This window comes from Balaenoptera physalus (assembly GCF_965194825.1).
Source record: "Balaenoptera physalus genome assembly, chromosome: 7".
NCBI classification, from domain to species: Eukaryota; Metazoa; Chordata; class Mammalia; order Artiodactyla; family Balaenopteridae; genus Balaenoptera; species Balaenoptera physalus.
This window is the reverse complement of record NC_138886.1, coordinates 2453455-2480273: the sequence shown is the minus strand read 5'-3', so window position 1 is coordinate 2480273 and position 26819 is coordinate 2453455. Positions and strand designations below refer to the sequence as shown.

At 60.8% G+C, this 26819-nt stretch overlaps 1 protein-coding gene across 10 annotated transcripts in view; it reads left to right on the top strand.

The window, feature by feature from the left end:
- Positions 1 to 26819, top strand: part of VAV2 (vav guanine nucleotide exchange factor 2) — a 183469-nt gene that overhangs the window by 102707 nt on the left and 53943 nt on the right. For all 10 annotated transcript variants that reach the window (XR_014265976.1, XM_082470355.1, XM_082470352.1 and 7 more), the window contains one exon: positions 18612 to 18680. Coding sequence is in view for 9 of the 10 variants with exons in the window: in XM_082470355.1 (XP_082326481.1) it covers positions 18612 to 18680 (69 nt within the window). In the remaining variant the exon portion in view is untranslated. The remainder of the gene's footprint in view (positions 1 to 18611; positions 18681 to 26819) is intronic.

Below are 26819 nucleotides of genomic sequence, written 5' to 3'. Positions count from 1 at the left end.
CCAGGTTCCATATCCGGTGGGGACAAGCACAGGGCCTGCCTTCCTCGATGTCCCTGGGGATTGTGGGGCTAGCAGGGTGGGGATGAGAAGCTTGGGAGGGCAGAAATAGCTCCTCCTGAGGGTGGAGTGGATGGGGTCACACCTGTCTGGGTGCAGGCGACTTTGTGAGGGTGGTGGTACTACGGAGGGGCTTCACCCTGGTGTTGTCGTGGAGGGGGGCGCTGCACATGCGTGGGCTGGGGGTCCCAGGACCAGGGTGCCTACTGCAGTGGGACCCTTGGTGGGGCTGTTTGCCCAGGTCCAGAGGGTCACTGGAACAGACGCAAATATTAGGGAACCCACCCGGAACCTCTTTTTCTGTTGGGTTCTCCAAGGACTCAGAAATTTCATTGAATTGAGGATTTTTTTTTAATGTCAGCTAAAGGATAGGCTGTTTAAAAATGTTTTTAAGCTGCTATTAAACACACATTTGAGAATATTTATAACACGTTTAGGGTATAAGGAATAACATTAAGATGAAACCCCTGTACCCACCACCCAGCCTACGTTCTAGAACGTTGCTTCAGCTGTGAGGCCCCCAGTTGCATGGGCTGGTTTTCAGTGTAGCTTTTGCCTGTAATAGGGACATGTTAAAAATGTTTAATTGAGAAAAGCGAGTTGTTTCTGGATACAAAGATAGTACGTGGATTTTTTTGTGTTTTTCCCAGAAACGGTCGTCCGTTCTTTCCCCCGCTAGCCCGGGACGACAGGCGGTGTTCTGGGTTGCCTCTCACCCGTTCCAGCACATTCTCCACCTGTGTGCGTGTCTACAGGTACACGTAGGCAGGAATGAAGTCCTGCCACAGAAGTTAGGCATTTTATCTGCTTTGTCACATAACGTGAGAACGTGAGCTTTTCTCTCAATCCATTAAACATCCTCCCAAACAGGGGCCTGCTGCCAGAGAGCCCAGCGGTGCCCCTGGGGCGGATGAGCCAGCTGGCTGTGCTTGGACGCGGTCCTGCGGTGGCCGGAGCCCCGTGCCAGGCTCCCCATGCCATGCCCTGCCGGGCCCGAGGCCCGTGACCGAGGCTGTGACTGCCCTGTCCACAGGCTCCTAGAGCCTCGGTTTCCCTTAGGGTTGACAGCCAGCCAGGGGGTCTGCTGTTGGCTTAGAAGGTGGTGAGGGGCCTGAGAGCGGGCGTGTGACCTCTGATCAGTGTGGAGGCCCCTGGGGGACGGGGTGGTGCCCTCCCTCCTGGCCTTCTCGCCCCCATCCCCCCGTCTCCCCTGACCTCTCTGCCCCCATGGTCCCAGGGGCCCCCGCCCCACGACCCAGGTGCCTCTCAGGCTGCTCCCGTGGTGCCCTCCGAGGCTGGCAGGTGAGCTTGGAAACCCGCCCTCTCCCCTCCCTATTCCGGGAGCCGCCCGGGCAGTGTGTGGGCACAGTGGCCCCCTGGATGGGGAATGAAGACCCCAGCCCTGAAGGTGGCCGCCCTTAGGGCGATGGTGAGCAGAGAGGGTGGCGATCTGGGCTGCGGAGTTGGTGAGACCCGGCTGTAAACCCTGCATCCTGTTGGCTGTGTGCCTTGTGTGCGAAGCTCCTCTCTGAGTTGGTGGATGGGGATTCACCCTTGGGCTCATCAGGGTTCATTCAGATGAGGCACGTAAATCCCGAGGTCAGTGTTGGCCCACAGAAGGGCTCAATACGTATCATAGTTTGTTGCAATGACGTAACAGGGTGTGTTGGGGGCCCCCAAGACCACCCTCGGGTCTGACGATTCGCTGGGACTCAGAGAACTCAGCAAAGCCGCTATACTCAAGATTCCGGTTTATTACAGCAAAAGGAGCCAGATGCAGATTAGCAAATGGAAAAGGCACATAGATTGGCGTCCAGGAGAGATGATGCACGAGTCTTCCAGGTCTCCTCTCTCCGAGGAGTTGCGTGGACAGTGCTTCAGTCTCCCAGAACGATGTGTGATGTCGTGGGTGAGGGTTGCCAGCCAGGGAAGCCCCCCTGAGCTTTGGCGCCCAGGTTCTCGTTTGGGGGGGGTCATGTAGACATGGCTGACTGCCCACGTGGGTGACCTTAGCCTCCAGCCCTTGCAGAGATCGAGCTGGTACCGTGGGCCCCTAGGCCCCCCATAAACCCCATCATTTCCCAGACTCTGTGGCCTGGCCTGGGGTGCCCCAGGTAGACAGAGATGCTCTTATCAGCAGGACATCCCAAGGGCACAGAGGTCCCTGCCGGGAGCCGGGCCAGAGACGGACCTTTCTTGAATGTGCAGGGTGTGGGCAGCCCAGGTCTGCTGAGTTAACCCTTTACTGCACACGGGGGAGGGGGAAATGAAGGGGATGGGGGAGGTGTTTGCAGACAAAAAGAAGGGGCAGGGCCTCCCGATAGGAGCAGCACCTTTGCAGAAAGAGCTGACCGGCTCACCTGCATCTCCTCCTCGCCCGTATCGCTCGGTTTCCCCTGTACCCCATCCTCACCCTGTGTTTCTCCCTCCTTGTCTGAGCCCCAGTCCAGAACTTTCCCAGGGTCCTTTCCCTCCGCAGCCCCCTGGGGACAGGACCTCCATCACTTCACACGGCTCACCCACCCTGAGCCTGGGAGGTGGGCTCCGACCAGCCCCGGTAGCACGACGCGTTTGAATAATCTCTCCTCCTGCACCGTACAGGCTGAGTTTACCATTCTGGGAGCCACCGGCACTAACGCAAAGCGCTAGCTATGCTCTCTTCCCTTATGAGCATGTCATAGTGTTGTTCATTAGCAGAAGGTGTTCCTTTAGCCAAACCCTTTTCTGTTTTGAAAACCCACAGACCAAGCCCGCAGCCCTGAAGAACCTCTTCCTCATTTCTTTCACGGCGGGATAGGAGCCCAACATGCTCCTTTAGAAAAATGATCCTTTTCACAATGCTTGCTCTGTGCGTAATGAGCTGATTTTCCACAAAAGCCCCAATCATGCTTCTCAGAGGCTGATGAATAGGAGACTTAATCTGAGAGCCGCACCCTGGTGCTGGCTGGGGGATCAGGAGTGATGTGCGAATGCGGCTGGGGTGATCCCTGAGGAGCCACCCAGCTCAGCGTGTGGGGATGTGGGTCCTTGTCGCAGCCGGAGCCGGCCCTCCAGACTGAGGGATCATCACGGCTGGGAATGGCTGGGAAGGAGGAGACGGTGAGACCCTCTCTGCGGCTGAAACTGAAAGGTGAAGCCAAGGCGCCCCCCACCCACGGAGGTCTCATCTGTCGGCCATCTGCTTGTTGAGTGACCTTAGGCAGGGAAGCTCTTGGACCCTCTGTCTCTTCTTCTGTAGACTGGGAAAGCTCCCCCTGCCACGCAAGGTTGCCGTGAGCCCGTACACTGTGCGGCGTGATTTAGTGCAGCCCCTGATACTCTGTGAACGCCCACGGGCTGCTGGCTGGGTGGTGGGCTGACTGACAGGTGGCCCCCGAAAAGATACATCCACCTTCTAACTCCTGGACCCCGTGTGACAGGGAAACGGTTCTCTGCAGGTTACGTTTTTATAGATGCACTTACACCTGTAATTGTAAGAGGGCGGCAGGAGGATCAGAGTCAGAGGAAGGAGATGTGATGACACAGAGGAGGTTGGAGTGACGTGGCCACGAGCCAGGGAGCGCGGGTCGTCTCAGAAGCTGGAAGAGGAGCGGATCCTCCCCCGGAGCCTCCGGAAGGAGCCAGCCTTGCTGACACCTTGATTTGAGTCCATAAGACCCACTGCAGACTTCTAACCTTCCAGAACTGCAAGATAGTAAACCCGTGTTGCTTGGGGCCACTGTTTGTGGTGCTTTGTGACAGCAGCAGTGGGAGTGAATGCAGATGGCGTGGGACAGGGGCCTTAGGAGCGGGTGGGGGGCCGTCGTGGCGCCCCCGGCGCGTGGACGTCTGCACACAGGCCGCGCTGGGTCCGGGTGGTGGGCTCGGCTCTGGGTCCTCACTGGGCTGAGTGCCCCTGGGCGCAGGGACCAGCCTCCGTCTTTGATTCCCTGCTCCTAGCCCAGCCCCACCACCCTGTCTTGTGCCCTCTGGCTTTTTATTGAGTTGCACTAAACTTCACATCGGCTTCATCCCTTTGAAGTGTACGGTTCAGTGGCAGCTCACACATTCTCAGTGTTGTGCCACCATCACCCCTGTCTTGCTCTCAAGCATTTCACACCTGAACGGAGGGATCCCACCAGCTGGGGCAGCGGCGCCTGCAGTGTTCCTGATCCTGCCTGGGGCTCCGTAGAAGGTTCTAGAAGGGGAGGGTGCTCCTCATGGCGGAGGCAAGGCTGGCGGGGAGGGAGCTCCTGTCTGGGAGGTGTTGGAGGAGGGCGTGCGGGCAGGGGAGGGGGGGCAGTCAGGCCTGGTCAGTTTGGTTTCCTTTGTTTCAAGGACCCCGGAGCTGGTGTGATGTAGCAGCCGAGGCTGGTGACCGGCCGTCACTGGGTGGGGTGGGGTGCTTCGTGCCTCAAAGGGGTGCATGTTGTGTGGGCCAGGCCCTCGCTCGAGGGAGCAGGTGCGGATGGGGCTCCGCCTGGCCTGTCCCCCGACTCTGGCCTCGCAGGTGTCATCACACAGAACCCGCCTCTGAATAAGGAGGGGCCAGCTGAGGCCAGGGCGGGGCCCCCGCCTGGCGAACAGAGTGGTCACAGCGTGTGGATTCCTTTTGCATTCTCCTAACAGAGTGACACCTGCTTCCATGCAGGGCCCCTCCCGGCAAGGAATCTACTGTTGAATTAAACCTCCTGCCGAGAACCCTCTCCCCCCACTTGGTGACAGTGACCCACACTCGGGGAGGAGGGGACAGCCCTGGGGCAGCGGGGAGAACCAAACGCTGGCCTTGGCGACACCAAGGCCGTGTCCTGTCCACACTGGCTACGGGGACGGAGCTCCCGGGAGGCGGCACCGCGGAGCCTTTGAACCTTCCCCACCATCCAGGGCCTGCAGCGTCCTTCCCTGGACACCCGAGTGCTTGCCACCGGCAGCTGAGCCTGGGCCCCATCTGTGAATGGGGCTGTCGGGAGGACGGCGTGGAGGAGGCGGGCCGCGTGCTTGACAATCGGTGGCAAACGGTGGCCGGTTGACTCTTCCTGAGTCCATCGCCACCGCAGACACCGGGAGGGCCGCTTCCTTGCACCCGCCACTCACCCCTGTGCAGAATTTGGAAGGAGCGCTGTGTCTGCTTCTCTCTGCCGCTACCACTGTGGGCACGAGAGCTGGAAAGGGACACGTTTGTTCAAAAATATATTAACCGGCCGTTTCCCGCGGGGCAGTGGGGAGCTAATCCGTGCTGGAGGCGGTCAGGAGAAGCGGGATGCAGCCCGGCAGGAGGGGCGTGAGCGGCCAGCTGGAGCTTCCGCGGCGGGGGCGGGGGCGTCTTTAGAAAGATGCAGTGCAGCTGAATGTCTCTCTCTGCCCCACTCCCAGATCGTTATAATCGTTGTCAGCTAGACGTGCCTGTGCTGTCAGTTTGCCCACAGCAAATGTGCATCTGGCTGAGCTAATGGATTTTTATTATTGTTCCCTCCCCTCCCCCACCCTCACTCGCTCCCTCCCGTTCACCCGCCCACCTGCCCGCCTGTCCTTCTGTCCATCCAACCCACCATCTGTCCGTCTGTCCGTCCATCCTTCCTTCCGCCCATCATCAATCCGCTTATACATCCACCCATCTGTCTGTCCGTCCATTCTTCCAATTGCCCGTCACCTGTGCCCTCATCCACGCACCCATCTGTCCTTCCGCTTCTCCGTCCACACCCCGTCCTGCCACCCTTCCTCCGTCTGTCCCCTTTCAGGTAAACGTCAGTTGGTTGGTCTCCACGTGGTGCTCTGAGGTGGTCAAGGTCACAGCTTCGGTGGCCTGGCAGTGATCCCCAGCACAGAGCAGGCCCTCGACAGTGCGCTGCAGTGGAGGGCGGGTGAGGAAGTGACCCGGCCGACTAGGGGCGGTGCTGGGGTGCTGGGTCAGTTTCTGCACGCCCCCAGCCTCCATGGCCTCCTGGGTCAAGTGGGGTCAGAGTGGTAGCCCCCTCCCTGGGTTGTTGTGAGGCTTCACGAGATGGCCGTGACGGTCTCAGCACAGTGCCTGGCGCGTAGTAGGTCCAGCGCTGAGGGACGGGAGGAGGGGGAGGAGCCTGTCTGCGTGGGGGGATCTGCCCGCATCTGTCTGGGAGGCTGGGAGGCTTGGGGCATGTCGAGTGTGCATTTCCCGATTCCGATTCCTCGGCTCCCACACCTGGCCCTTCATCCCCCACTTTTACACACGGGGAAACTGAGGCCCAGAGAGCTTCCCAAGCAGGTGGTGACGGGGCCCAGGGAGTCGTCTGCTCATTCATTCATTCCTTTGCCCATTCATTCATTCATTCATTCATCTGTCAGTGCTTGGGGATGCCGGCAGCCCTGGACAGGTGCTGGGACACATGGGGGACCGGTCACTGTCAGGTGGGGAGATGGACACTGGACCCCGGTCACAGGCAGGCAAAGGCACTGCAGCCTTGTGCAGGGCAGGGTGCGAGGAGAAGCCGGAGCGTGACCCCAGACCAGAGGCACGGGGTTAGGGGCCTGAGAGACCCGGGTCTGGGCTGCCGGTGTGATTTTTAGCAGGTTTCTTAGCCCTGAGCCTGTTTCCTGGTCTCTGAAAAGGAGGCTCACTTGGTTGATGGTCAGAGCCCGGGGCGAGGGCCAGGGTGGAGCAGGGGCCAGTGTAGAGTGGTCCGAGCACTGTTCTGAAAGCGAGGCCTGAGGATGCTGCCTTCCAGCCCTGGCTTCCCATGGGGCCCCCGGTGAGCCCGCGGGAGGGCAGGTGTCGTGGGCTGAGTGGTGACCCCAAGAAGATATGCCGCAGAACCTGTGAATGTGAGCTTTGGGGAAAAGTCTTTGCAGATGTAATTAAATTAGAGATCTTGAGATGAGATCATCCTGACTACCCCGTGGGCCTTAAATCCAAAGGCAGGTGTCCTTATAAGAGGCACACGGAGCAGGGACTCAGGGACAGAGGAGGGACGTGGAGACGGAGGCAGAGACTGGAGTGACGCTGCGAAGCCCAGGACCGTCTGGGGCCCCCGGGAGCTGGGAGGGGCCGGAGGGCTCCCCCCACAGAGCCTCGTGTGGCCCTGCCTGCCCCTTGATTTCAGGATTTTTGGCCTCCAGCACCAAGAGAATGAAGTTCTGTTGTTTCAAGCCCGGGGATGTGGGTTTTGCTGGGCAGCGAGCTCTGGGACGGGGCCCAGGCGGGGGTCCCTCAGCCTCTGGCATCCCCGGTGCATGGGGGCGCAAATTTGCAACTCTTGAAAGCTGAGCAAGAGCCCCACGAGCCCTGACCCGGTCCTCGCACAGCCCTTGCCAGCCCGAGACCTGGATGCCGAGGAGGAGGCCAGCGGCCGGCAGGGAGGTTTGGGGTTCAGAGACCCCCTCCAGTTACCAGGGATGGGAGGTGGGCCTCCAAGGACAGTGGTGTCCTCACTGGCAGGTGCCCTGTCCCCAACGACATTCAGTGTTGGGGGCTGTCAGAATGTCCTCGGGCACTGGAGCCCCGGCTCCTCCCCCCTCCCCAGGCCTGTCCTTCCCTCTAGGGAGCGGAGACTGCTTCACTCTGTAACAGGCAAAACAATCAAAGGCTGCCTTCTCAGCAAATACCACCATTAAACATTTATCGGGCAGCTGTGTAACATTATCGGCTCGTTTTCAGAGACGGAGAAGGAAATCTTGTCCTGTTTTGCAGTGGGATTTATCCATAGGCAGAAGGGATGTGAGGTCATTAAAAATGCTCTGGAACAGAATGTGACATCGCGGTGTGGCCGGCCGTATGGGGGGATGTGGCCCTGCTAGCAACCAGCCCCCGCTCGCCAAGCCCAGCTCTGGGGCCAGGTCAGTGGTGCTCTCTGTGCAGCCCTGAGCTCTGCTCCCGGCCGTGGCCAGTGGGGAGGGACTGGCCCAAGTCTCCGCCGTGGCAGGAGGCCGGCCGAGCCAGTGAATCACACACGCCACCTTGAGATGCACCATCATCTGCAAAAGGTGGTCTGGTGCTTTGAGTACATCCAGTTACACAGTGTGAAGGCAGCGCTCGGGTAAGCCCGAGTCCCACTCATCTCATTGTCGGGAGAGGGGCTTTGGTAATAAAGGGACAGTCCCCCCGACGTCACTTGGGTCGTCCTTCTCACTGTGGTTCTCCCCTGTCGCGTCCCTCCTCTGTGCCGGCTGCTGCCGTGGTCAGGATGGGCCAGGCTCCTCAGTGCCAGCAAACAGCCCCGAGTCTCGCTGACTTGCTGCAGCGACACGCGTGTGTCGGCCGTGTTCCCCTCCACGCCACTTGCCCCCAGAGCCAGGCTGACAGACGGCCTCCTGCTGGAACAGAGTGGCCACCGCGGCAGGGGAAGGAGACCCAGCAAGTCACCCAGTGGCTCCTACAGCCTCTGCCCCCGTCGGTGAAGCCAGGATGTCCAGCGACCGGAATTCAACCTGCCCCGCTGCGTGATGCCGCCCATCCCTGCGCGGAGGGACGGTTGTGTCCCATTCTAGAGATGAGGAGACTGAGGCCAGGCATTTAGGGACTGGTGGAGTGAACTCAGATACGGCCCCGCCGGGCTGCCTCGGAGGGGCCCCTGCACCGTCCAGCCCTCGGTGAGTGAGCCCGTGCGACCTGAGCCTGCCCGCCGCCCGCCGTGTCTCCCTCACCTCCGTCCCAGCCGCCGGTCCCCACCACCATACGCCTCATTTTTAGGCAACTTGTGGCGATATTCTGACAGGAGAGAAAGGACTCTTGGAATTGACCGTCTGTCTGGCTTCCCTAAACGTTTCCTGCTTATTCCCTGTTGGTCATCAGTTTTCCTTCTTTTATTTTTATGGATTCATTTATTTAGTTTTTAATTATTTTTAAGTTTCACGAGCCCAACATTCAACATTCAGCTAGAGCTGCCCTTCTAGCTCACAGGGCAGGAGGAAACGTATGACCGCCCGCTGTTCTCCCGGGTCCTGGCCCCGACGGCCCCAGCAGGAAGTAACCACCATCCTTAACTTCGGGTCTTCCACCTCCTTGCTCTTGTAAAATTAGTCTTATTATATTTCACGCGTAGTTTTGTTTAGTCCCCGTTGTTTCGGACCTTTAATACAGAGTCACCAGGTGTAAGCTGACTCCTGGGATTGCTGTTTTCACGGCCGTCACGTGATCCGTCAGGTCGTGGTGTGCAGTTCTGTCCTGTGAGGCATGTTGGCCTCTCCGGAGCTGCCCCTCCTCCTGTCCCCCGTTTCCCGTTCCCCCCATCATAGCAGCAGCGACACACATGGGGCAGAGCCCTCCCCACGGGTCAGCTCACTGAACGCGCATCTGGACCCCGGGAATGAGGATTCAACCCCATTTTGCAGGGGAGGCCCCGAGAGGGCACCTCTAGCTCAGGGTTGCCCAGCCGGTTGGGGTGGAACTGGGACCTTATCCTCCCATCCTCCCATGGGAGTCATCTGGGGGTCAGGGTTCCTGGGGCATGGGCCCAGCACTGACCCAGGCACAGATCCGCTGCCCGGGGCATCTCCGGGCCCTTCCAGCCTCAGGTCCTGGTGGAGCTGGCCTCTGGGGGCTGGGAAACCAGCCTCGGGTCCCACCGGCTGACCCTGGGGGCAGCTGAGCCTCCCTTTTCCCTTTGGGGTCACTGGTAGGGAGACTAAGGCAGGCCTCTACCCTGCTCGGCACTGGAGGGTCCGGCGCTCCACCACGCGACGCGATGCGGGGCTGCTCAACAGCCGAGGCGCGGTCCCGGCCCCGCCCCTGGTGGGCTGGGTGGCTGCAGGAGGCTGGGTGCCCTGCCACTGAGCACCCACGGGCCCTGCACGTCTCTCCAGCTTGGGAATCCGACTGGCTGTCCGGGAGCGGGGTTTGGATGGGATGGGCGTCTGGCTCCGGCCCCTCCCAGGAGGGCAGCAGTGAGGCACCAGTGGTTCTGATTAAAGCCGAGGCCTGGAGCCTGGCCCTGAGGCTTGGCTGGGCCCTCGGACCTACAGACTCCAAGGTGAGCATTGCAGGCTGGACAGCTGGCCCGAGCCCAGCCCTCCCTGCCCAGGGCCGCCTCCAGACCCAGGGCTGGCGCCATCCAGAGGGGCTGCAGTCTAGTTCTCTGCTCTGAAGTAGCCAAGCCGGACCCCCGGGACACGGTGGGGGGCAGCAGTCCTGTCCTTGTCCTCATGTGAGCCCAGAGCAGCCTGGTGCCCAAACACTGGCACGCAGCTTGTCCTGCACCGTCACCAGTCGTGTGCACCTGCTCCAGGGGGATGAGTCTGAGGCTGGGGCGGCAGAGGGAGGGACGGAGGCCCTCAGATGCGGCGGTCAGTGCCCCTCTCCGTGGAGGTGGCCTCGATCTGGCCGACCCCCGAGGAGTGAGCAGAGCCAGTGTGGACAGGTCTGGGCATCGGAGGCCCAGGCAGAGGCGCTGGGGGTGGGGGGCGGGGAGGGGATGTGCTTGGTGTCCCTGTGGGATGGAGAGGGGCAGGGGGTGGGAGGAAGGTCGTGTTGGGAGGGGTGGGCAGGGTGGGGGGGTCTCTGGTCTCTCTGAGTGTGACGGGAAGCCCTGGGGGGGGTTTCAGCAGGCAGTGGCCTCTGAGATTTTGTCTAGAAACTGCTGGCCCCGTGTGGACTGCAGGGGCTCCAGGGTGGAGGCCAGGACCAGTGAGGGGCTGCTGTGGGTGTCCAGGCCAGAGAGAGGGTGGCTCGGGGGAGTGGTCATGGGGGGAGGGGAGCGAGGGCCCGATAGGCCACAGGAGGTGCTGGCGGTACAGGGAGTGACACCCCACCCACCCGCTTGGCAGGTCAGCCCCTCGGGATGACCAAGAGCTGCAGCCCAGATGCTGCCGGACGCCTGGGCAGGGGTGAGGAACGCAGGCTTGCTCCCGCCTGGGTTTCTTCCCTGCTGTGATCCCTCTTGGGGATAGTCCTGGCTCCAAGCCCGGCTCTGTCACTTCCTGGCTGGTCTCTTCAGGCAGCTTTCTCCACCTCTCTGAGCCTTGGTGTCATTTGTGACAAGACGGTAACCCCCATCTTGCGGGGGGCTGTCCTGACTGACGGGGAAACCTGAGGACACCCCCATCCAGAGGCCTTCCCTGGACCCCTCGTGTGTGAACTGGGGGGAGGGCTTGGGTTTCACGTGTGTCCTTTCAGCAGGGTGTGTGTGCCCCTACCTCCACCCCAGACCCTCAGCCTGGCGGTAGGGGCTCGGCCCGATTGCCCTGGGGCAGCGCCCTCCTCTGGGCAGTAGGCGGAGGGCCGGCCAGAACTCGCCCAGGAAGAGGACCTGCTTCTCTGACCGGAGCCCACAGACCAGTCTTCCACCGGGAGCATCACGCAGCCCAGCTCTGCCGCAGGGAACACCGAGATCAGCTAGTGATGCCTGCCCCGGCCAGAGGGGATGGGAAGGTAGCGGGTGATTGCAGGCAGGCCCAGGTTTGCCCTCTCTGTCCTGGCGGACCCACCAAGGGGAGGGACCCTCCCTGCGGGCCTACACAGGCCTTCTTAGGACTTGGTGGAAGGGCCAGGGGCTGACCCTTCACTTCCCAGCAGACCGGCAGGAAGTGGGGGGAGGGGAGAGGAGTGCCTCCAGCTCTGACACCCCAGCCCCCCAGCCACCATCTGTTCTCGGAGGTGGGAGAACGTGGCTCAGAGAGGGGAGGGGTCTTGCCTGAGGTCACACAGCGGCTTGGTGGTCTCTCAGAACCCCCCTCCGGGTCCCCCCAGATCCCTGAGGAGGGTCCCCAGCTAGTCTCCTAGCTTCCATGTATTTACGGGGAATATCTGCTTTTTAAAAATATTTATTTATTTATTTATTTATGGCTGCGTTGGGTCTTCGTTGCTGCACGTGGGCTTCCTGTAGTTGTGGCGAGCGGGGGCTACTCTTCGTTGCGGTGCGCAGGTTTCTCATTGCGGTGGCTTCTCTTGTTGCAGAGCACGGGCTCTAGGCACGCGGGCTTCAGTAGTTGTGGCATGTGGGCTCAGTAGTCGTGGCTCGAGGGCTCTAGAGCGCAGGCTCAGTAGTTGTGGCGCACGGGCTCAGTTGCTCCGCGGCATGTGGGATCTTCCCGGACCAGGGCTCGAACCCGTGTCTCCTGCATTGGCAGGCGGATTCTCAACCACTGCACCACCAGGGAAGCCCGGAAGATCTGCTTTTCTGACACGTCACGGTGGGTTTACCGTCCAGAGCCAGCAGTGTGGATTGGACACCCACCTGGCACAGCCAACTACCGGTTCTTCTCTTTCTGACTTTCACTGGTGTGCCCGGACGTGACCCAGATGGGCCACTGTCACCGTGTCCAGTGCGGCCGGGCCGTGACCGGCGGGTAGGGGGAGGGTCACAGGGCAGCTGGGGCCCTGCTCTGCTGTTACAGGCCTCACAGGGCCAGAAGGGGCATTTCAGGGAGCAGACAGCTTTGGACGTGGAGCAGGAGAAAAGGGAAGAGCGTTTCCAGTAGCCGCCCGGGTGTTCCGGGCTGTGGTTTTCCATGCATGCTCAGAGCTGCCCTGGTGGGGGGCCCCATCCCTGCCCCGCAGCCGATGGGCTCTGGAGTCTTGGGCAGAGCCACCCGCCTGCCTGGCCTGCTTCCTCCTTGGAGCCGAGCCTGCCCCGGTCCCCTGGGGCCCCGACCGCCTCTCCCTGCCCAGCGCGACTGCGCTTGGGCGCGGTTCCCCCGGCCAAGGGACTCTGGCCCATGAGTGACCAGTGCGGAAACTTTTTGTGCAGAGAGTCTGCTGGTGAAAACGGAGCTGCAAGAGGCCTTGGGCCTTGGGCTGGGAAGAGAGGCTATTGGGGGGTGGGCTGTGCGGGCTGTGGCTCTGGGAAGCCCCCATGCTGGCTGTGTGGCCTCTCTGTGATGCCTCTCGTTCCCCGATGGGCATTTCTAGAGCGTTCCATCCGGGCGGGGCCCTGGCAGGCCGCCGGGATTTCCTGCCTAGGCCAGGCAGGTGTCCCCTGGGAAGAGGTCAAGGTGGCATGAAAGGAAAACAGCCGAGTGGCTGCAGGGGACTGGGCCCCGCTTGGAGGGGGAGATGGCCCCGCTGATCCGCTGGCCTTTCCGCTCCAAACTGCTGCCGTTCCGAGAAGCGGGCCGGAAAGTCAAAACTCTGTTGAGCTTCGCAGCTGCCGACAAACCGCGTTCCTCTGTCTCAGCAGCAGCTCCGGGCCCCTCCCTCCCTCAGACAATGGGACGGCGGGAAACAAACCATTCTTTCCTGACCCAAGGTCAGGGTCCCCTCTGCCTCACTGGGGTTCTGGAAGCAAGGGTTGAAACAGCCTGGCTGGCATCTGGGGGTTCACTTGGGTCTCCCCCAGTCGCCTGGAGCCGGCCGCACCTCTTCCCCTCGCCTGCACTTCTGCTGGGCCTGCCTCTGCAGACGTCACAGGGGGACCTCGAGACCTCCTACCTCTCTCTGTGCTGACTTGGGCTTAAGGTCCTGGTGGTGGCACCTGGGCCGGCCCATCCATCACTCCCTCCCTCCGCCCTGGTCCCCGTCGGACTCCTGCCCCACCTTGGCCCTTCAGCCTACTCCTGCTCTGCCCCATCCTCTCTGAGACCGCACACCCCCCCAAGCGCGCAGGGTGTGATCACCTCTGCCCGGGCCGCCTCCTCCAGCCCCTAAATCTTGACCATCACCTCACCTCCTTACGGGCCAGGCTCTGTGGGAGGGCACAGCCACACCACACCGTCATGAAGCTTCACACACGGCCTGTGTGTGAAGCAGGTGGTTTATCCCCATTTTACAGGTGAGTTAACTCAGGTCCCTCGGCCAGCTCAGGGGCCAGGAAGCTGTGTGGCCGATTCCAGCACCCCGTCTGTCTGACACAGGGCTGGAACTCTGAACTCAAATTAGACCTTGCTCTCCAAGTCAGCTCCCCGGCACCTCCTATGGGAAGCCCTCCCGGTTTCCCTTTCCTCCTCCTGTTGTCTGTGCCTTTGTGGCCGTCCCCATGCCCTTTAGCCCTGTGTGGCCCTCGTGGTGGGAGTGGGTGGAAGGGCCCGGCCCGTCGCAGCCCCTGATACGGTGGCCCGTCTGCATGGGAGTGTGGTGGGCTGGGGAGAGGGACATGATCCCTTGCTTGTTTGGATGGTCGGGCTGTTTAGCCGGAGAGCCGTTTTTAATAAGCAAAATCCGGTGCTTCAAGGTCTCCCTGCCAATTAGCAGGCGGCACCCAGGTGACTCTTTGAATAATTAGATGGGCCTGCTGGGGCCTTCAGGCTGCGGTTTGATGTGCCTTTGAAGTCTGCCTGGCTGCCATTTCCCTGGCAAACTGGTACGACGCGGGGTGGGGCCCAGTGCCCTGTGGCCCGGGTATTCCCGGTCCCTCCCGCCCACCCTGCCCTCTTCCTGCTCACCTAGCACCTGCCTGGGCCCCCATCACACCTGGTGAGGTGAGGCTGAACCCGATGGTGTCCCGGGACCGGGCCCCGTGCCAGGCCTTCCGCAGTTCCCCCCCTCCCCCCAGAACCCGGAGACCTGGCACCTCCTCCCAAGGGGTCCTCTCGTTGGCTCCTGGGTTGTTGTCCTATAAATCGGACCTGCTGCCCGCCGTGCAGGGTCTTCCAGTGTCCCCATCCGACTGCTCCTGGGTCCCAGCTGGCATGCACCTGTGTTCGCCACTTTCATGCCGTGACCCCGGAGCATCGGGTCTGCCCCCTTCCCGACCACGTGTCCTGTCCCCACGCAGCCGTACACACAGCTACGCACGCGGGCACTTTTCAGAGGCCATGGTTTTACAGCAGATTCTCAAAGAAGTCCCGTGGACAAGGACCAGAGCCTGATTTATTGATCCCGGAGCTACGTTCATGCTGCGCCTTCTCCCTGAAGCAGTGACAATGGCAGCCCCCAAGCCCAGCTCAGAGCAGGTGTCCAGGAACTACCCAGTGGATGGGGGAAGGAGAGGAAGGTGTGGTTTGGAGTAAGAATTGTGCCCCCCTCTGCTCTTTGTTCGGGGGTTTGGGCTCAGCCACTCCCTTAGGGTGCCGTGTTTTGGGGCCTTCTTCCTCTAGTGGGGGACCCCCCCAGTCTCTGGCACTGGGGCGGTCATTGTCCTGCCCACACAGGGCCATGCCAGCCAAGCAGCCGGATGCTAACATTGACCTCGGGGTGGGAGGTGTAATTTGGTGGGACCTTGAAGCAGTGGCTTTTGAGCCTCTCATCCCTGCCCCGCCCCCCCTCCACCCCCGGGAGGATGGGGTGCTGGGGTGGATTTGACACAGCCTGACGTATGGGCTCTGTTGGGGATTTCTTGGCACGTGGCAACTTTTCTGCTTCCGGCTTGGGCATCCCCTTAGTTCCCTCAGTGGTACGAGTGGGAAACTTGGCTTCCCAGAAGCGGAGCACAAGGAAATGCGTCCTCAGGAAGGGTCTGATGGGATAAGAGGAACCCAGCCCGGCCCTGACCCCCGGCCCCCCCGCCCTGAGGACCCGGATGACCGCACTCTGGTGTCTGGCCCACGGTCATTTCTGTGCCTCTCTGCCATACTTGATTCTCATCCCCTCCTCTTCAAGAACAAATGAACTCTGCCATGAACGTCTGGCTGTCTGGTCTAGCCGGGGAGGGGGGAATTAATGGCGGGGGTGGTAGATGCTGCACAGCGGGGTCTGGATGATCAGCGGGTGCCTGAGACAGAAGGGTGGAGCCAGGCCTTGTTGCAAGTGACCCCAGAGTCATACCTGCTCCAGCCCCTCTCGGGCTTGAAGTTATAGCTGGAATGTGGCCCCAGAAATGCCCTCTGTGCAAATGTGTCTCCTCGGGGTTAAGTCAGGGTCAGTGTTGTAAAGTCACAGCTCAGGGCTGACTTGGGGCACCTCTGCGTGGATTCTCATAAGCGCTTCTTGAAAATGCTTCCTTGTATCTAATTTGGGGCTGCCACTTGTTGTTTTGGGGGGAAGGGACAGCTTGAGAATATCTGACATCCATTTATCTGTCCACCCATCCATTCCCCAACGAATCCACCCCGCCCCCAACCTGTCCTCCTGGCCACCCATCCATCCTTCCACCCCCATGCCCCCGCCCACTCACTCATTCATCTGTCCATCAACCCACAAATCCCATCCTTCTCCCACCCACCTGTTCTCCCACCCATCCATCCATCTATCCATCCGTCTGTCCATCTGTCCATCCATCCACCCACCCATCCATCCATCTATCCAACCATTCATCCATCCACCCACACATCTGTCCATCCATCCATCCGTCCATCCATCCAACCATTCATCCATCATCCATCCTTCCATCCACCCACCCACCCATCTGTCTATCCATCCGTCCGTCCGTCCATCCATCCATCCATCCATCCATCCATGCCTCTCTAATGTCAGGCACCATGCTAGGCAGAAGTGGACCCAGGCTGAGAGAGTGGTCAAGCTGGTGGAAAGCTGGTCAGGGAGTGGTTTGGGGGGAACGCTCCACCTCTGGGTCCTGCAGTCACATCTCAGCCTGGCCTGAGATTTCCTGTGATCAGTAGGGTGGCGGCCGGAACCTTCGGCAGTCGGGGTGACTGACGTTCAACTGACTTTTAAGAAACCAGAGCTCGGTTCCAGCACCCCGTGAACCACGTGGGATCTGGGTCAGCTTCCAGTTCTCCTGTATCGTGGGAGTGATTGCCTGGCTGGAAGCATGGCTGGGTCATGAGGGTCCCTCGTCTGCTGAGGGCCAGGGCGTCCTGATGGCCTGCAGCTTTCCCTGTGACCTGAAGACACACATCTGTTCTCCTTCCTTCTTGCCACATGATGCCCAGTGGGGGATGCCGTTGTCATGGTGATGGGAGGAATTGGGGGGAGAGCCACAGGGAGGAGGGGGAGCCCACCACAGAGAGGTCAAGCTGGGCCATGCCACGAGCTACTGCCATGAAGCAGCAGGTGATGGGGACCCCTGGTCTGGTGGGTCTGCCTTGGGACCTCAGACCCAGGGCCATGCAACTCTGTGACAGAGCTGGGCAGGACCCAGGCCTCCAGCTGCTGGCTCAGTGGGCTCCCCAGGCCCCCACCCCATGGAGCACAGGCCCCGAGCCTTGGTAGTGGAAGCTGCAGGGTCCAGGTGTCCATCCCCACTGGACTGCCCTGCTGAGCACGTCAGCCTGACCCCCAGCAAGGAGGCCGCCAGCCGGGTCTCCTGTGAGATCGTTAGTAACAGACTTCCTACCAGAACACGTTCCCTGGGAGATGGGGAGATGGTCGTTTCAACCAAAGGGACGTTTTCGTCTTCATGAAGGTGGTTAATTTGGGCCCATTGCTTTTGAACGAGCTGGCAGCCCCCTCCTCCTGGCAGCATTCACCCCCCTCTGGCCCCGTCCTGCTGGAGGCTGGCCTCTGTGCCCGGCGTGGGCTGGTTCAACCTAGTCGGGGCCATGCACCTCGTCTGCAGGTCCCTGCGGGAGAGGCAGGAGTGGGCGCTCGCACGTGGGTGTGCAGGGGACCCTGAGGAGCCCCGGAGAGTGTGTCGGAAGCCCATTTCCTTGAAGGGATGCTGCATGGGCTCCCTGTGCTGGTGGTGGGCATGGGGGGGGCCAGGTGTGGGTATGGTACCGACAGTGTGCCCTTCCCATTTCCACCCCAATCGCTTCTTTACCCAGAATGCGCTGTTCGTTTGCAGACCTGCCCCTTTCCTCCAGTTTGTGAACTGGGATCTCATATCAGTCTCCAGATCAGATCCCAGTGGGGGGTGACAGAGCCAGCGGGCTCACCCGCCCTCCCCGAGAGCGCGTGCCACGTGCAGGCGGTGCTGGGGCTGGTGCCGCGCCTGCATTCCTTCCCGTGAGCCTGGCTGCGCCCAGGGCTCTGTGTCACCTGCATCTCACGCCCTAACGCTCCTCACCTGTACTGGCCGGCCCCCAGCACCTGGGCAGCGTGGTCTGGCTCCGCCCCTTTTCCCAGGAGTCAGGCCCAGGTTCATTTTGCAGTAGTGACAGGTGCGGCCCGAGACCCCGCGTTCCCAGGGAGCCCCCTTTCCTCCCCGTGAGTTCCCCTCCCACGGAGTCTGAGCTGCCCAGGTAGACGCCTGTCTGCAGGTGACGACCCTGCCGTGCCGCCCTCCTCACACCGGCCGGGAAGCTTTCTGACACCTGGGCCCTTCTCTTACTCCTCCCAGACGCGTCTTCGGGGTGACAGGGTTTGCGGGGATCCTGGGCATCCCCCCAATACAGAAATGGGAGATTTTCATGGAAAATAAGGGTCTCAAGTCCAGCTAAGTTTGGGGCTCATGGCCCACCCTCTCTGTCTCCTAAAGACAGGTTCCCGTGTTCCCCACCGAGGATGCCCAGGGGAGCCCACATCCCCGTGTCTGGGGTCCCCCTGGCGTGTGGAAGCAGGATAGTCGCACGGACGGAAGCTTCCTGCTGTCCCTGACCCGGTTCCCTCGTTTGCCAGCAGGGATGCCGGGGCCTGGACAGAGGGACCGACTTCCGGTGTCCGGGGCTGAGCTGGGCGTGGGGTCCTCACTCTTGGCACCTCCATCTGGGTGGTCCTGCATCACACAGCCGCGTAACGTGCACCCCGTTTCCTTCCACGAGGGAGCGGACAGAAGCCCGCCTGCTCCTGCGCTCGCTCCAGGGGGCCCGTGGCGGACCACAAGCTAGGGGCCCCGCCAGGTCGGCGGTGCCACCGAGACCTGCTCACTACCCTGACGTCTCCTCTCCCACAGGCCCTTCCCCTCGGAGGAGACCGCGGAGAATGACGACGACGTCTACCGAAGCCTGGAGGAACTTGCAGAGTAAGGAGCCAGGAGGGAGGAGTGGGGGGAGCTGGGCTTCACACGGGCCCCTCGACGGGCACTGGTCTCGGCCGTCTGCCCGGGCCGTCCCCACGGGGGTGGTGGTCGTGTGGCTCCCCTGCCGGAAGGATGCAAGGTTCTCCGGCCCGCATTCTAGGAGGCTCCCAGCGTGCCTGCTGGTGACGTGGCTGCGGCCCTCCTCCCCAGACTCGGGCGTCAGGAGGGCTGGTTTTTGCCGGGCTTCTCTATTGAAGCTGCAGTGGGGCTGGGGAGGTGTCCTAGCTCGGCCCTTGGAGACTGTGCTGGGGATGGGAGAGAGCTGGCGTTTCCAGAAGCTGGGGCCCCTGGAGCACAGGTTACAGGCAAAGGCAGTTGGTGATTCCGGGCTGTCTCGTGGCCTGACGCGGGCTGGGGCTGGGCCAAGGCCAGGCCACCTGAAGCCACTGGGGCGTCTCCCCTTCTCCCAAGGCCCCGTCTTTGCCTGCCCCGGGTCCCCCCGCTTCCTCTCTCCGAGGATTTCTTGCACCATCTCATGCAGCCTGGGTCCAGCTGCCTCTCCCCGGCCGTTTCACCTTTTGGTCCTGGAGCCCCCCAGGGGCTGGCAGGAAGCCCTGGGCGGCGACTCTTCCAGAAGAGATGGTTGTGTTCTGCGCGCGGTCAGCTGTGGTCGGGGGTGGGGTCATGTGGCCTGCTGCTCGGAGAAGGGGCAGCGGGGTGGAGCTGGCAGGGCCGCCCCATCCTGCAGGAGGGGGACCGAGGCCCGGGAGGTGACGGGCTTGCCCAGGCCGTGGGGTGGTCCCACGTGGCTCCTGACGTGGCCGGCCCACTGCCCTCAGGCCATGTGGACGACCCTCTTCCCCGGATTCCTGCCCCCGGGGGCCTCTTTCCTGTCTTTGTTCCCGGATAAACGGCTGTTCCTTCTGGGAAGACTCGTGGCCTCTCTCTCCTTCATCTTAACAGCACAGACTGAGAATAGCAATCATAATCAGAGTAAGAGCCGGGATTTGCTGCGCACGTGCTGTGTCAAAGCCCCCAGCTTGTCCCACGCCCCCGTCCAGGCTGCCTCTAGGGTGTGGGGCCTGGGCGAATATCCTCTGCAGGACCTCTATCCACTTAAATAATTTGAGTCATTGAGAAATCAGCATGTGGGCAGCAAGCTGGCGGCCCAACATTATGTGATCTGTGAGTGAAACACTCACTGGCCAGTGGGCATAGCTGCCACCAGCCCATCTTCCGGAAACTGGGCTGGCCCCGGTGTGAATGGTGGCGATCCTCGGGACACCTGGTCGACCCCACGTGGGTCCGAGGGTGGAGAGCACCCTGGGGGGCAAGTGGGGCCCCGGGTCCACACGAGTCACGACCAGGGCCTGGGGCTCCCTATCTGGATGCTACTGCCCGGTCCCAGGAATCAGAGGAGGACTTGGAAAATTTCGAGAAGGGTGCACTCCACCCCACGGGGCCTCCCGAGGTGCGGGGCTGAATGAGGGGCTGCCCACCTTCCCCCACCCCCCGTAAGGGGTGAGGAAACCGAGGCTCAGAGAGGCACGGCTGGAGGGAGGCCCCCAGGGGTCCCCGCCCGTCTGCAGCCCCCTGGCTGGCTGAGCTCCGCGCTGGAACTGCTTCCCGCCCGCCCTTCCCCGCATTTTCCGCCTTGGAGAGCCTCTCCCTGTCTGCCGAGTCCGGGCCTAAGTGCCCCCCGCTTTGGGAAGCCTCTCACCACCCTCCGTCCATCCGCCCGCCCAGCCAGCATCCCCACTCACGCCCCACGCATCACAGAGCACCCACACCCCTGCCTGGCCTTTGGGGTGTTTGTGGGGTGCACTGTGATAGACCGGAAGGTTCCCGAGGTCAGTCCCTGCATCTTCATGTCACCCCCCCCCCGCCAGCCCCCAGCAGCTGGCACCCCGTGCCCGCGGCCTAACAGCGCATCCCAAGCGATAATGTTGGGGGTGGCAGGGGTGCACTGCTGGACTTCACCTCCTTCTCTCCCGCACTCCACCCCACGGTCTCCTTGTGAGGTGTGTTCTAGAGGGGCCCCCGCTTTACAGATAAGGAAACTGAGGCCTCGGGAGGGAAGCTATTGGCCCCTGTCACTCAGCGAGGGGGCGGCAGAGCTGCCCTTCTACCCCGAGCCTGTGCCCTCACCTCCCCACCATGCAAAGTCAGTGCCCCCCGCCCCCAGGGTCCGGGGTGCCCCTTGCCCGGTGCTGAGTGTCGGGCCCTGATCTGCCATTTCTCCCAAGTCACCCCCAAGCTGAGGCTGGGGGTCTCTGCCCTCCCGAGACATGCATGAGGGGTCAGCAGAGGCTGAGGGTTCCAGGATGATGGGGCCCACGCCGCCCTTGTGCAGCTTCCTCTGTACCAGCCAGGCCCCCCGCTTAGCCTGTCCCAATGGCTCTTTCACGTTCAGTTTGGAGGATTCCTGGGCGGTGAGTATGGCCAGCGACCCCGGGCGCCCATTTTCCCGTTTCTCGGTCTATTCTGCATGTGTCTGACCTCTCACAGGATGGAATTCCTCTCGCATGGAGAAGCCAGTCTGGGGGATGTGTGGCTTTGCACACAGTTCAATAATATTATTCCATGACATTAAGCGTGAGCTTCCTTAATCCAATGAGTTCCTTATGACTGCAGTTATTGCAAACGTAAATCATGCATTAATAGGGGAGGGGAATGAATTTGAGTCTTGAAGTTGCGGTTTGGTCCCAGAGGCTCCAGGTTAATAAATTTTTCATGCTTTTTTTCCCCCTTCTCCTTTTACTGAAAATCAAGATTTCCTAGCATCCTGTCTCTGCGGACTTGGGATTCATATTTATCCATTATGGCAATTTACAAGACACAAACAGAAATGTCATTTCTTCCCTGGCCTCCCCGGGGCAGGGAACGGGGCACTGGCCTGGATCTGATGCCAGGCAGCGCCAGGGAGCCAGGGAGTGACGTTTCCAGCAGAACTGGCTAATTCTTTCCTTTGGGCTCTGGCCAGGTGTCAGAAAGGATGATCACCTTGTGTTTCTAAGGGGCCCCTCCTGGTCTCCTAGACCTCAGACGCTCCGCAGCTGTTTGGGGAAAGGCGAGCGTGGTGGGGGGTCTGGGCACCAGTGGGGGACCGCCAGCGGTGCATGGCCCCAAGGACGCCTCCGTTCAGTCAGCCCATCAGTCATGTGTTTGTTCAGCTGCCAGCTGGTTCCCGTGCACTTTCTGGAAATTTAAAGCGCGGTCGGGGCAGCGGGAGTGGGGAGCGTGCTGGGGTGCGAGGGGTGAGCGTGGGCGTCGCTGGGGGAGAGACGCGGCTCTCCCGCGTGGGCCCCTCAGGATCCTCGCTAGAGGCGCCGTTCCTACCGGGCGTGTCTTCACAGCCCCCCAGTGTCACCCCGGCGGGTCATGGAGGGCCCTGCAGCCTCAGCCCACGGGATGCTGCTCTACACTGAGAGCCCCCTTCCACCCGCCTAAAGCAGGAGCACTGACCGGGCCGTGCAGGAGCCTCTGCCTTGTTCCCAAAGCAGCCAAGGGCGTCTCTGGGCAGACCCGGAGCCTCGGCTCTGGCGTGTCCTACCACGTGGGCTTTGGCGGGTTACCCAGTCTCTGCGCCCCGGCTCCCCTGTGCGTAACACGCGGTGTCGGTCCTCAGCTACACTGCGGTAGCACAGCGCCCAGCGGGCACACCCTGAGCGCCCAGGCAGGGGAGGCGGTTCCCATCCTCCCGGTCTACCAAGGATGTGGCCTTTGTCTCCGGTTTCCAAATGGCCATGGCAGCGCGGTCCAGGAGAAATCAAACATGAGCCGCCTGTGCGATTGTTAATTTTCTAGTAGCTGCACCAGAAAGAGAAAAAAGAAACAGGTGAAATGAATTTTAAGAATGTATTTTTACTGAACCCAGTGTATCATCTAGTTCAACACGTAATCATTAACATAACAGATCGTTAATGAAGTAGCTGACAGTCTCTTGCAGAATGTGAGTCGGGTCAGTCCACTGGCCACGTTTGGCTTAGTGGCCCCATGTGGGCAGCCCGGGTCTCGGATCCAGAACAGCGTTCCGGGGGCCAGCGCAGAGCCCCCTGCGTTTGAATGGATGATGCTGAACGAAGATTATGTTCTCTAGCACTCTACGCTCACTTTTGAGATCCTTGAATAATGTATAATCAGATAATAGAGCAGCTGGTTGAAAAAATTAACGCAAAATAGTGCCACTTAAAAAGCGCTTCATCAAGCAAGCTGAGCCCCAAATGAGAGGCCTGTTTTTAAACTGCCCTGACGATCAGTACCTTGCATTTGCCTGATGGCTCGTCCCTCCCGCTACCCCCTGCTTCCTTCCAGGTGCTCCCGGGAACCCGGAGCTGCCCCCCTACTTCCTCATACCTGCCCGACTCCTGGGTGGGCCAGGGTTTAGGCATCTGCACTGGGGGAGCCCCCCACGCAGGGCTGGGAGTCAGATCTGCACACAGAAAAACGACGCTCATGAGACAGTTCACCACAGGAGTCCAGAGTGGGGCTGGGTGAATGCCAGCTCAGAAATCAGGGAAGGCTTCTCAGAAGAGGTGACCCCTGAGTCCTGGAGCCCAAGTGGGAAGCGGCTGAAGGGCAGGGCTGGCGTCCCAGTGGAAGGAGCAGCCTTGCCAAGGCCTGCCCCCGCAGAGGCGCGGCAGGTTTGAGACACCGCAAGGCGTTGGCAAGAAATCGGAATTATCGAAGCACCCTGGGATGCGCTGGGAGGACCACCCTCCTCATGCCAGGGAAGGCACGGCCTGCATCAGAAGGCCTGCAGAGACCCCCCAGCTGGCTGGGCTTCAGCGCTGGGGGGCGCCCGGCGTGGAGGGGGTGCCTCAAAGTTTTCCTTGCCGGCTGGAAAGGGAGCATCACGCGGGCCGAGGAACAGCAGGGGCGCGTCCGTCTCGGCCGCACGTGGCTCTCGTGGTGGGCCCATTCGATCCTCCTCGGGGCTCACTGCCCCCGTCTCCGGAGTGAAAGCACCAGCCCAGATGCCACGTGGAGCGCTTCGAGCTTGAGGGAGCCATGGTTTCACGATCCAGCAGGCTGCTCCTTGACACGGGTTTCGCTTTCCTCGGAATTGAAGTGATTTTCAGGCTTCAACGAGTGTGATCATGACACGGCAGGGAGTATACTTCATCCGTAAACGTACAGCTGCGTGCTTCATTACATCATAAGATGACTTCGCAGCTTTAACGGTGTCGTGTTAGCATCGTTGGGGTAATTTTTTAAGATGCGTAAAATGTAGGAGTTTCCCCGAGTTGAGGCCGCTTTCAAGGGGCTTTGGGCGTCTTCTTGGAGCTGGTCTTCCTGGTCCCTGGGGAGTGAGGTGGGAGTGCACAGGTCGGGGGGGCTGCTTGCTGGGAGGGCAGAGGCCACGACCCTCCTGCTGGCCCCCTACTGCAGGGGATGAGCAACTGTCGCTCTGCCCGACGAGGGAGAGCCTGTGCCCACCCCAGCCGGTGACCTTGCCCACCCGCCGCTCCCAGCCGCAAAGAAAGTTCCCTTACGTTCACGCCGCCTTGCGTGAGAGTTAAGTGTCGAGCAGGAGACCTGCACGTGTGGGGGACACCCCAGTGCGAGGCCTGGATGGGTCGCTGGGTTTGGGGGCATCTCATGTTTCTCCCAAGGGATTGCTTCTCCAAGGGGACAAGTTTGAAAGCAGACGACACAGAACCAGCCCCATTAAAAACAAACCACAGACCCCGCTTCGTGCAGAGCACAGACCCCACCATGGCCCAAAGGGGGTTGACAGTAAAGCCCCCCAAAGTGGCGGTGTCGGTGGCCGCCCTCCTCCGGCTGGTGGAGGGCCTGGCTGGACAGGGACGGGCGGGGTCCCCTGGGCCCTGGGCGCTGCGGAGGTCTCCCCCCTGCTCTGCAGCCTGCTCCCCCGGACGGGGCGCCCCGGCTCCGGGCTGCTGAGGTGGTGACAGCCAGGCACAGGCAGGCCTCGGCCCTCCCATGGTCCTTGCTGGACAGGCCCACCCAGTCTGCCGGCCCAGCTGCCTCCCCTCTGGCCGTTCAGGCCTCCATTTGTACAGTGTGCACTTAGCGAGCACCAGCTGAGTGCCTCCCTGTTGAGGGGCTCTCCATCCTCTCGTGAAGTCTGGGAGGCCCGGCCCGGCTTTGGGACCGGCCGGATGCAGGGAATGAATCCAGCGTCCACGGAGCACACGGGGGTCTGTCCCCACACTGAGCCCTGTGGCTGAGGGGCAGAGGGGATTTGAAGCAGGTCTGACTCAGAAGGCCACCTGCCTGACCGCCCTCTCCGCCCCAGGGCTGTCTGGTAGGGCCCTGCGGTGACCTGGGCCCTGCAGTTCTCATTCTTACAGCTCTTCTAAGCCCCACAGGAGCTATCCAGGCAGTGTCCACTGGGATCAGACCTCGACAGGCCAGGACACCTGGAGGGCTTCCTGGAGGAGGTGTTGGTGGAAGGGGATGGAAGGTGCATAGGATTTGCCAAAATGTGACTTAGGAAACCTGCCCCCGCCCCCACCAGGCCGGCCACTGCCTTATTTTGGGCTGGGGTGCTGGGAGAGTCTGGGTCTCAGCTGTGTCTGTTACTCAGGACCTGAGGGCTGGCCGTGCCACCCCCAAAGTCACCGTGTGTGTGCAGCCCAGTGGCTGTCCTGCCCCTGTGGCGTAGACAAGGTGCCTGATGCTCCCCCGCCCTCCCAGAGCTGGCTGCAGGACTGTCGGTTGGCCAGAGGGCAGCCCATCCTCACCCTGAGCGTTAAACAGGCTCGTAACTCCTCCCTCTTCTGGTTACGGAGGCCGGTGCAACTGACAGCCTCAGGCTCTGTGCCCCGCGGCTCTGAGGCTCCCTGCCCTGCCCTCCAGGGACATCTCGGCCCCTTGGTACCTGGGCCTGTGCAGTTTTGCAGGGTCCTGGCTGCTGTGGGGGCCCAGGGCTTCATTGACCTTGAAACCCTGACCTGCAGCACTTCAGGAAAGAAGCTTGTTCATTCTCTGTGCTAGAGAGAGCACAGGGGCCCTTCTGAACGAATGCAGAGCAGATGCCCCGTTGCCACTCTGCCCTGGCTAAATATTTAAATTATGCAGGCCAGCAGATACGACACAGACTTAACATGAATTTTTATTTTTAATACCTAGTTAACCCCGGGTCCTTTCAGGACAAGGCTGTCACAGCGATTCTGGGGTCTGATTTAACAGTCTCTGTAGGGTGGGGAGGCCAGTGTGGAAGGATGTACACATTCATTTTACTGTTTTCAAGAAGAAAGCAGGGACCAGCTGGGCTGTGGCCAAAAGTCTGTCTAATAAAGGCCTCTAGACCAAATCACTCTCCTGATACTAACTTCCAGGACCCCATGAGGAAAAAGACTAGGCCCTTTTTACATTATTTCCCATGTGTTCAACACAGATTTGACACACAGTGGCACTTAAGAAATATTCCTTTAAAAAATGAATAAGCATAACACGTTGGATTTAACTATTAAAAAAAACCCTGTCATGTACATAATATCTGCTGTATTGGTTGCCAAACCCTTATTCCTCTTATATAACCCAGCCCAGAGGTCACCTCCTCCAAGAAGCTGAATGAGGTGCCCCTTCCCCAGAAGATTAAAAAGTCCACCAGGATTATCTTTGTCACTGTGTTGTCATTGTCTTCCTGCATTTGTCCCCCACGCCCCAGAGGAAAGCTCCCCACGAGGGTCATCCTGAAGGGATGACCTGAAGGGAACAGAGCACAGAAAAGGCAGGTAACTTGAGCTGGGCCCTGCGCACCATGGCAAGGCCCTGGACATCTGCTATTCTTATATTAAGGATCCAAGCACGGTTCCAGGTACCATTCAGTGGGTTCCCCTGAGTGCCAGGCCCGGTGCCTGAGTTTTGCCCTGTTACCTCAGCCTTCTGGACCCTGCAACGTGGGTGGCCCTGCCCTCATTTTGTAGTTGGGGAAATTAAGGCTCAGCGTGGGTAAGTGATTTGCCTGCGGTCACACAGCACATTTTACATGACAAAGGAGGGATTGAAACCCCGAGCCAGCTGCTGCTTGGCTAGGACAGTCCCCTGGGCCTCATCCTTGTGACTGAGTCTGGCTGTTGGGAAGAGTCTTCTACTGCTTAGAAAGAGTCCCTGGAGAAGAGTGAGTTATGGCACGAAGCACACTGCCGGGCGAGCCGGGCCCCCTCTGGG